Genomic DNA, 9,548 nt, shown 5'->3' on the forward strand with positions numbered 1-9,548 from the left:
TTAGTAGCACGCTAGCAAGCGGCGGGGGGTTGCTTGGGAAGAGAGCGTCGCGGTTGTCTCCGATCGTGCCGGGCGGGGTGGAGACCGGACCCACCCATTCCTGTCATTCTGTGTTCCTCTCATGTACCATGAGTGCGTCCGAACAGTGGTGCAAAAGCTCATCTGTGTTACAACGTTGTGCTAGGGTGCACAACATTGGTCAGTTATGTCGTGTTCGCATGTGAGCTCCTCCTGCCCTGCTGGGCGATAGGCAGACAGAGTGTGCGGTGGGTCGCCAACAAACGCGTGTAGAACGAGAATAACCTGCAACAAAGAAATCTATCGCGCGGTAGTGACGAGGGCGCAGGTCACGAGATCGCCCTGCCGTGGAACGGTAGCGGTAATTAGTTCACGATCTAGAGACGAGCAGTGATACAGAAGTGGTAGCGCCATAGGGACGGCCCCTTAGCGTGAATACTCAGGCGGCTAGATCTTTTTGCGCTCCGTTCTTCACGCCAGCCCGACACAACAAGCTTCTACGATCCCGGCCAAGGGAAAAAAGTAGTGGGCAAGAGCTCATTACGAACAAAGCATGAGGTGCTACCATGGTTGCCTCAGAATCTTTGAATGTTCGTATCCGGTTGCAGCACGAAGGTACAAGGCGTATCGAATTTCCGACCAAGACAAACAGTAGCCAGCTCATTCGCGGCACTCAGTAGGAGGTGATGGCACATAGAGTGACTCCGCGTACGCGATTCGGAAACACGGGCCGACTGTCGACGTGCTGCAGTTCTGACCACCGGCTGAGTTGGTAGGCCAGCTCGCTTGGTCAGCTGAATTCGTGTCAGTTTGACAGTTCGGCTCGCTGTCGCGGTCAGGCCGACACATCCGAACATCCCAGCGTGGTTGTGAGAGTCCGGCCTCGGTTGCAAACGAGCGGTACACGCTGCTGGATCCTGTAAGAGCTGTACCAGACAACCCAACGTCACAGCCTCACCTCGCCTCCGGGCATAAGCCGCCAAATACGTCGGCTCCGATGCCGGCATACTGGCTGGCAAAACGCGGTACAGACCGAGACTGTCAGGTTTTAACTGTGGCTTCATATGAAGGCGGTCATCAGGCTACACCCAGGGGAACCATCCGAAAAGATCCACGGTCTAACGTATCCGCTGTGAACCGTAGCTCACCGAAAACTCTCAGTGCGAACGCGCTTCCAGTCGCCCGTCAGCAGACTACCACCACCCTTGATTCGCGAGGGCGGCGGGTGTGAAGGGCCGACGTGTACACACGAGCGGTTATTGCACTGTCATGAACACATGGAAGACGGCACACGAAGGACGTTTACATTTGGCGACCTAACGCCGGTACTATCACTGACGGGCACTCGCGAAGGGGGATAGCAGTGTGCCCGCGGTCACAGCAACCGCTGTACATGTTCAGAAAACCTCTCCTAAACAGTTGAGAAGAGTGCACTCCAGAGACTGCCAGAAAAAACCCGCGTAAGCCTTCAAAGCCTGCTCAAGAACTCCACTGCACTGCGGGAAGGCTTGTAGGCACGAACCAAAACAGAAGCGAGTGCTCCCTCGTAAACTCGCCAAACAAGCCTGAAAGGAAGCACTATCCTGCCGGTTCGGCTCTGCTGACCCAGTCCGAAATATAGGAGACAAATGAAATGGGAGACACACGCGGTCCCAGACCAACTCTGTGAAACATCCAGCTAGGCCCCCTTTCGTGCGCGGACGCACAACCACAAGGGAAGAATCGGGCAATGGCTAAAGTAGATCCGATAGAGGAGAAAAACTATGCCAGGAAAATTCACGAGCGGTGGCCTGCACGAACTCGACAGCAGGCTACAGCCGTAACCAGCGCGAGACCTTGAAAACAACCCTTGGCCATTCATGTAAGCTCGCTGTCACGCCCTTCTGAATCCACTACTTGAAGCCCTTGTAACTTCCTCGGCTTTCGTCTTCCCGAGTGTTCGTTGCGAACGCAGTCTCCTTGCCGAAGGAATGTGCCAAGGTGGAGGTAGCACGTGCTTCACGACGAGAGTTACTCGTTACAGCCCGTCCTGGTGAGAGTCCGACCAACACCACATCTAAAGCAACAACATTAGCACTCGCTACGGTGTAGAGTCACACTTGTACTAGCCCGCTGACCTGTATGCGCGCGGTCGATGCCACAGTGCAGCCAGAATTCACCCTCTCCCGGAAGGAGAGCAGTTCGCATTATCTGTGCTTTCCGCAGAAATCAGACTGCACGCACGTCTCGTGAGTTGTTCCTCGGCGCAGTAAAGCACGGTGCTGACACATAGTCTCAAACTATGTATTCATCCCCCCTAGACAGACAAAGGGACGGGACAGATGGCATGCAGCGCCACGGGAAGGTGCCATCTATTTCCTATGTGAGGGTGCTGTCATGAAAAGGTAGCCTATCAACCAATCTATCTATCTGGTCGTCCTATGAGAGAAAGCACTTACCGATCAGATCTCAGGCTATCCTAGCGCGTAGGAACCGTTCGGCACAAGGGAAATGCGCCGTCACTGACTACGCAGATTGTAGAGTTTCTTCAAGCAACCTCGAGAGGGTGGCCGCAATGCGGGCGCCGAACTCACCTGCGATTGCTCTCCCCTTCGCCCATTCGTCGAAGCCTCGTCGTGGGTCGTCATTTCTACTTCCTCGTCTTCCGGCATTCCTCGGCCAACAACCTGAGGCTGAGGCTTATTCTTCGTGCTCGAGAAACTTCTCTGTTGGCCCGGGTGTCCTCGGCCAGATGAGTGCATCCCGTCTTGATGCAGACCCGAGGCCTCTCCTTCGTCGGACAGGTTCGCATCGTCGCTCATGGACCCTATGTTCTGCAGTTTGAAGTTTGGAATGCCCGCCTCCAGCTCTTCCTCCTCAAACTGATGACAGCAAGAAGATCATCAACACCAGGACTGCTAGCGGCACTCCGCACACCACAGCGAAAAGCAACAAGGGGCCTTCACAGCGAAAAGCTGGTAGAAGACCTTAATCCGCAGAAGACGGTGTGAGGCGGACGCTGCCGCATACTGTCTGTGGATAACCCCCCCAAGGGTGAAAAAGTGAAGTGCGATAAAACACATACAAGACTCAGTCGTCCGGAGGAAGAGAACTCCCTTATCTGCAAACTCCGGAGGCGCAGCTACCACGATAGCCCCGACCTGGTTAGCCGGGCGCCGCTCCGCTTTGACTATCGCGAAACGGTAGACTGGCGTAAATGGATCGGAAACCAACGAGACACGGCTCGCCGCAGACGACGTCTTCCCCGTCGTTCAACTTGGAATCAACCTGGTTCAACAGAGCTAGAGATTTTTTGCATGCCCGGAGCGCCGCTTGTCGCGAAGCCAGCAACGAGTCAGAGGTTCGCGTTCAACGCATCAGCACGCACGCAAAGAGCGGAATGCGAGCCCTACGTGATCGTGGAAGTCAAGCTCCTCTCCCCAGACATGCATATCGGTAGCCTGCACAAGGTAGCACACGCGAAATGCAGAGCATTGTCGTTTGCAAGCAACCTACACATGGCACTACGGACTAAAAGAGTCAAACGCCGAAAACTACTCGTGATCCTCCGCTCAGAATTTCCTAGGAGACTAAACGGACGCACATACCCTGCTGGAGGCTGGAAGAATTGGTTAATGCCGCGCACATCGATAACAACATGTAGCAACAAGCCTGGTACTTCGAGAGACAGCTTGAAACATTCTCAAGTCGTTGTCCACTCATGATCCGACGGAAATACAGAACCGTTCAGCAGCAAGCCCCTGGCCTCGCCGCCACCTGCCCGACTACGTACAGGCCTCCACCTACCGCTAAAACCGAATGGGACACCATAGTGACGCGGCCCGCCTTCCCGAACAGTAACCTGGGGATATTCCACGCCTGCTGCGGAGGCTGGTCCCCTGCCGATCTGTCACTGAAGTCTTAATCACCAAACGAAAGCGTGATAACCTACGTTTTTTGTCCGGCCAGGGTCTCCTTCCAGCTCGTCAGCGTCGCCCAACTCCGTGAAGTACGCCAGACTGCAGAAGCAACTCAGGAAAGTCCCGCGGCAAGATACTGAGGGACCGAAAGATCAGCACATTCCCGCTCAACAATATCGAAACCCTGGACTGGCCAGCTGCGATCTTCAAAACTCGCAACAGCCTTGATACATGCAAAACTTCAACACGACTCAAGAGAAATGGGAACCAAAACAAGAGGAGCAGCGACAGCTGTGAGTCCGGGGTTCCCTCACTGCATTAAGGTTGTGTAATACATTTTGTACATGTAAAGCATGGTATATCAACATCCTACAACTTTAAGGTTATTTAATATTGGTTGGGATTCAAATCCATTGATATATGGGACATTTATGACTATACTAATGCTACAAGGGAAATATACTATTCGGATACTAGTCTTATTAGTACTATTGTACTAGGGGTAATATTATCCGAGACAGGGTTTAGGGTCCTGCGCTGGCCAGCTGCAATCTTCAAAGCCCGCAACAGCCGCGATACACGCAAAACGTGAACACGACTCACCAGAAATGAGAACCAAAACAAGAGGAGCAGGGGACACTGGGAGGGCTGAAGAGGTGGACACCTCGGACGGCACGGAACCACGGGCACCAACGCTCCAGCAAACAAGGAAAAGTGATGAAAAATGCCAGGAAAGCAGACCGTGGCGAAGTGCCTGTCTGGAGGCTTACCGTCTGGACTGCTGGTTGGGTCTCCATATTGCCATCATTGCAGTTAAAACTAACAGGAACAGAAAGTGGGGAATAGCGTCACTCAGCCACCACTGATCCCTCCATCGATCCGAAGCGTCCTACAAAGCAGCAGCGGAAGCGGCTGTTCTGGCGCATGACGAAAGAAGGTACTGGCATGGGGGGAACGACCCGCTTGCAGTTGACAGTATTCCGCGTTTTCCTCTTCGCGGTCTCGCGTGCAGCTAGGACACCCGGACAGTGCATCTCAGAGAAAGAACAAGCAACCGAGAAGTAGCAGAGTCCTCCACAGAAGAACTCCCAAAACTTGCAAACACAGATCGACGGTAATCGCTGACTTCTACGAAAGAAAGAAATGCTACACACCGTCGCATTCAGCCTGGAGTAGCCCAAGAGAATACGACACCAGTCCCCGAGGTTTCAGCCGGGCCACACTCCTCCCCACGGCCAGCACCTGCGAACAGGACGGTTGGTAGACTGAAGGAGAATGCCAGCGGCGTGTCCTCGAAGACAAGAGCCAGTTCCCTCTCCCCTACAGTCAACAGAACGCGTTTCTTACCCATGAAGCAACGTAAATCTGGCAGAGCAGGTCGATGATCGCCAGGATTATTGCAAGAAGGAGTACCGCGTACAGACGCTTGTAAATGAGCAATTTCTCGTGTTGTTTTTGCTGCTGCAACATCTGCACGAATGGAGAATGAAGAAGCAGTTTAGAACACGTTTCCTCACCCAGGAACCTTACGAGCAAGTCACGATCCTTCCACGTGTAGTCGCTCGGATGCAGGTCACTCCTACACAAGAGGCGGCTGCACCGCGGAGCGCTGTCTACCTGTTTAGCAACAACGTTGAGTGCGCCTTAGACTGGTAGGCAGTCTTAACAGCTGAGGGCACGCACCCACCACTCGCATATGCCGTGAAGCGCCAATGTGACCTGGCCAACTGCGTGATGTGAACTAGACTGTTGTTTTGTTCACATTCACTGGTCACGAAACTACCTCCATCGGAGAGCTACTCTTATGCGGGCACTGTGCCCCTGCGCTCGGGTCGTCACACCAGTTACCTGAGAGACAGAACTATAGCATCCTCCTGGCATTCTCTATTCTACCCAGCAGTAGCGCAGGAGGCGGAACGGTCTGGACGAGGAGGGAGAGAGCTGCCAACATCCTTACTTCGATGTTGTTGTTTATTGAGGAGATGATCCAGTAGAAAAGGACTCCATTCAGAGTAGAGATGGGGATTAAACAGGTCAACAGGAGAACAAGGGGAAGCGAGTGAGAGTTGCTGAATTCGTCGCTGACTTGTCTGAGGAGACAACGCAGGAAGACTGAATCGCGATTGTCGAACGACCACATCGAAGTTATCTTCTGGCTGCGGGCTGACAACTTGCATGGTAACAGAGGTGAAGTGCGTAAGTAGGACCGTGACGCCATCACAAACCCGACCAGACTGTGGTGCCTCAGATCGTTCGTATACTCTTATCCGAATCCAGGTGCAATTGATGTACATGCTTGCACATGGACACACATGAAATGATACAAGCCTTTACGCCCGTGCACCACGAAGGCTGCAGATCGATTGCTTTCATGACAGCGGAATAGCGGGCAAGACGGCTGAAATGTGTCGTGCACCTCAGTTGGACTTCGGCCGTCCTCCCTCGTGAAAGGAAGCAGCTCCGAGCAACCAGGAGAAACACGGAATACGGCGCCCTCTGGTGCTACGACAAGTCGTGCAGAAGCGACACTTACCTCACAGTGTCGAGGATGATGTACAGGACTACTACAATTTGCATTTTGATCACCGTTCGCTTCTGCAGAACGGGGATAGTGATGGACCAACCGATGGCGCCGAGAAGCACGAGCATATACGAGAAAATGCTCTTGACCACAGTGACAAGAATTGAGGTGACAAGCAGCACTTTGTTGCGTTCTCCCCGAAGATTGTAGTCGTAAAGGTACACGAACAAGGCAAGACTCTCGAGAAAGCCCAGAATGCCGACGACAAGCATAAACTTGTGAAACGCAATCAGATTTGTGCGTTGCCGATACATCAGGCAACTCCAGACAACACAGACAATGAAATAAACGACCATGAAAACGAAGTAGAATGGCATCTTCGGGTACTCGTAACCGGGAAGATAACCGTAGACATTCCGCACGGAAACCTCGCCGTCGAAAGTGAGACCTTTGAAGTCGCCACAGTTCGAAGTCACCAAGAAGTAGATGCCAGTGTCTTCGACCTCCATCTCCAGTTGCCCTTCGGAGCCCGGTGTACCCTTGAGTTTCACGGGGTATACGTACTCCCTGTTCGCGGAGCTGTCGAGAGCGACGCTGCTGACATCAGAGGGTAGACGAGCGCCCGCTGACCTTGTTGGGGACATGTCAGAAAGAGGGACCGGGTCCCCCGTAATATATCGCTTCAGGGCGCCTGGGTATGGGCATTCATTTGTGGGGAGAAACTCAGTCGTGATGGAAAAGGAGGGATGGCTTCGGCCGACACCAGAAGGACGAGCAGAGCAGCAGAAAGGCGAGGCCGACGCAGAGCTGAACATAGTGCGGACGTACCCGTAGGGAAGCAGAGCAAGCTCGAGAAAGGCAGGAGACACGTTAGACGACAAAGACGATTCCGATTCTGATTTGATGGTATCGGAAACCACGTTAGACGATGCTTTAGTCAGAGATACACTCTTGAAACGAATTGTCGGGCTCGAGGGAGTACCCGAGGAGGTGTGAGCGGGCGCAAAAAATAAGAAGGGAAAATAGAACTTGGTGTTTTTGCCATACAAAAAGAATGCTCCTTTCTCGGGAACTATCGAGAGGGGTCCTGGCGCAGCATGGTCCTTGTACTTTATGATTTGGCTGTTACAGGCTAAACAAGAGACCGAGAAAAGGGAGACGGCTAAACAAAGGACACGGCCAAGGAAAGACTTTTCAATGGGACGCGGCAGCTGTGAACACCATTTCTCTTCGGAGCAGCCTGCACACGCCGGGAAACACGGGGAGGCGCGTGTCGCCGACTGAGTCCGTGCACTCGGCCGCGTACCCCGATACGAGGCTGGATGTGGAGCGCCCGAAGAGGGCGGACTCCGCGAGTACCACCGCATTTCAAGAAAGCCAGAAACACCGATATTTATACTTGCCGAGGTTCTCCAGAGAGGGTACAAAAGCCCTGTGCGTGGGCAAGCTCTACAGCCTTGCCAGCGCCGGCCCTGCTGTGATGGATGTTCAGCTGGCTGCCGCAAGAGGGGTCTACGTACGAGAGAGGCGAGACCTTGCGAAGATCTGAACTTGAAGTGCCTCGGGATGTGCCAGCCTACTCGTTGGGTATGCTCAGCGGTTGTAAGATGGTCCGAGCAGCCCACAAGACTTCCACATTCCCATACTTACACGATACATGACGCCAGGCAAGCACAAAGAGAAGTTGTCTAAAAATTACGGAATACGAAGCCGTAGTGTAACGTCGTGCAACCGGGAGAGGCTGTCGAGGTGTCCCTTCAGAAGCAGCAGCTCCCTGATGACCAAATAACGCAGTGTCGAACGAAAACACGGACACCGAATGAAACAGGGACAGATCGTACCGACTTGAGCCGCTGCATTACCTCGCCTTATTGACAACCCAGTTTGGGGTGACCACGGAATTACTGTTTTCTTGGGAGTGCGCCACGAAAAGATGTTGCACATGCAGTTACCCATGCTGGATCCAACGCTGACGGTGCGTGTCACGCGAGGCCGCCGCGCTTGTCTCCTGCCCGGACAACTGACCTGCAGTTGGAGACGAGGTCTCACCGCTACGGACCGGAGTCATTAGCTGTCCTGCGAAGACACCTTCCTGTACGCCCCTATAGCAGGCGCAAGCACCTGGCGCTTCCTATCGCCATAAGCACCTTCAGAAGCAGTGCCCGACTGGGGGAGGAAGCGATGCGCGAGTCGATGGGTGTGTACCAGGAGCTGGTAGTCTCCCTCCCCTCTGCTGATCAGTGCTGCGCATTCGCTAACCGTTATGTATCCTCCAGAGTACGAAGCATTGTACTCCAGACCGCACGACCGATGAGATACATGGTTTAGCTGCCAGGAGTTCGCGCCCAAGATCGGAGGCTCTCGCAGCTCCGCTGCGCCCTACAAGTTGGGCGGGCACTCAAGAATACCCCAGCAAGGGCCTTCCGCCACAGATGACAAACCTGTGATCACTTCCTCGCTAAGCTAGTGGCACCAATCCGGTCCTTTTTTGGAGGGCCTCTGCCTCGGTCATTAAGTCACTGCTACAAGAGATTGGGGGCAGCGTAGTGCCTCAGGCGCAAAAGTCTCTAACCTGAAGTCACAAGCGTCACCAACAGTACATGCTGTTACGTGGCGGCAACTTGCAGAACCCGCAATAATAGGATTCTCTCCCGGTTAACTCCCGTTTGCGTTCACTACCGCACTGATATCGTTGCAACAGGCCGACGCCTGCCCTCTTCCGTGTATCACTCAACGCCAGCTGACGCTCATTCCATACCAGTTAGGGTCCCACTACCGCGCGTCCGTCTGACCCCCTGGTGGGCTACCACAGCCATGACACAGCGACATAGCGGTCACGCCGGTTCGGAAGCTCATCCAGAAGCTCCACCTCAAATCGTGTAACTCTCAGGGTACTCGAGTGCAGGCAACTTCGGCATGAAGCCCCTTTCAGTCGGAATGAAATGATTTCATGAGGCGAGGAATAAACTGTTTGAATCCCTAGACGCACGTCAGACGTTGAAAAGAACAACTTGAAACTCCGCAGCACTAGAAAGAGATGTAAGAAAGCAAGAAAGGCACATATCCAGACACACTCGCCTCCGCACGCGACCTGGCCAATGTCTCACACA

General features: G+C 53.7%; 2 protein-coding genes across 2 annotated transcripts; both read right to left on the reverse strand.

Annotated features, from left to right (window-relative positions):
* Positions 1-1,276: 1,276 nt before the first annotated feature.
* Positions 1,277-8,504, reverse strand: CSUI_008440 (uncharacterized protein). The gene is made up of 7 exons (XM_068068573.1): positions 5,875-8,504; positions 5,242-5,387; positions 4,688-4,806; positions 3,950-4,016; positions 3,411-3,458; positions 2,592-2,879; positions 1,277-2,047 (listed from the first exon to the last, which is right to left on the reverse strand). Exon 1 carries the CDS (start codon positions 7,803-7,805, stop codon positions 6,447-6,449), a length of 1,359 nt encoding a protein of 452 aa, XP_067919450.1. The 5' UTR covers positions 7,806-8,504; the 3' UTR covers positions 1,277-2,047; positions 2,592-2,879; positions 3,411-3,458; positions 3,950-4,016; positions 4,688-4,806; positions 5,242-5,387; positions 5,875-6,446.
* A 659-nt stretch (positions 8,505-9,163) lies between these two features.
* Positions 9,164-9,519, reverse strand: CSUI_008441 (uncharacterized protein; the record flags this gene model as incomplete). The annotated part of the gene is made up of 1 exon (XM_068068574.1): positions 9,164-9,519. A coding segment is annotated over one exon (276 nt), but the record flags the coding sequence as incomplete, so codon positions are not given.
* Between the last annotated feature and the right edge of the window lie 29 nt (positions 9,520-9,548).

Source organism: Cystoisospora suis (genome assembly GCF_002600585.1).
Source record: "Cystoisospora suis strain Wien I chromosome Unknown contig_4734, whole genome shotgun sequence".
Lineage (NCBI taxonomy): Eukaryota > Apicomplexa > Conoidasida > Eucoccidiorida > Sarcocystidae > Cystoisospora > Cystoisospora suis.

Excerpts from the sequence above, each read along its gene's own strand:
- CSUI_008440 (XM_068068573.1), bottom strand. The coding sequence starts at position 7,805 with ATGCGGTGGTACTCGCGGAGTCCGCCCTCTTCGGGCGCTCCACATCCA.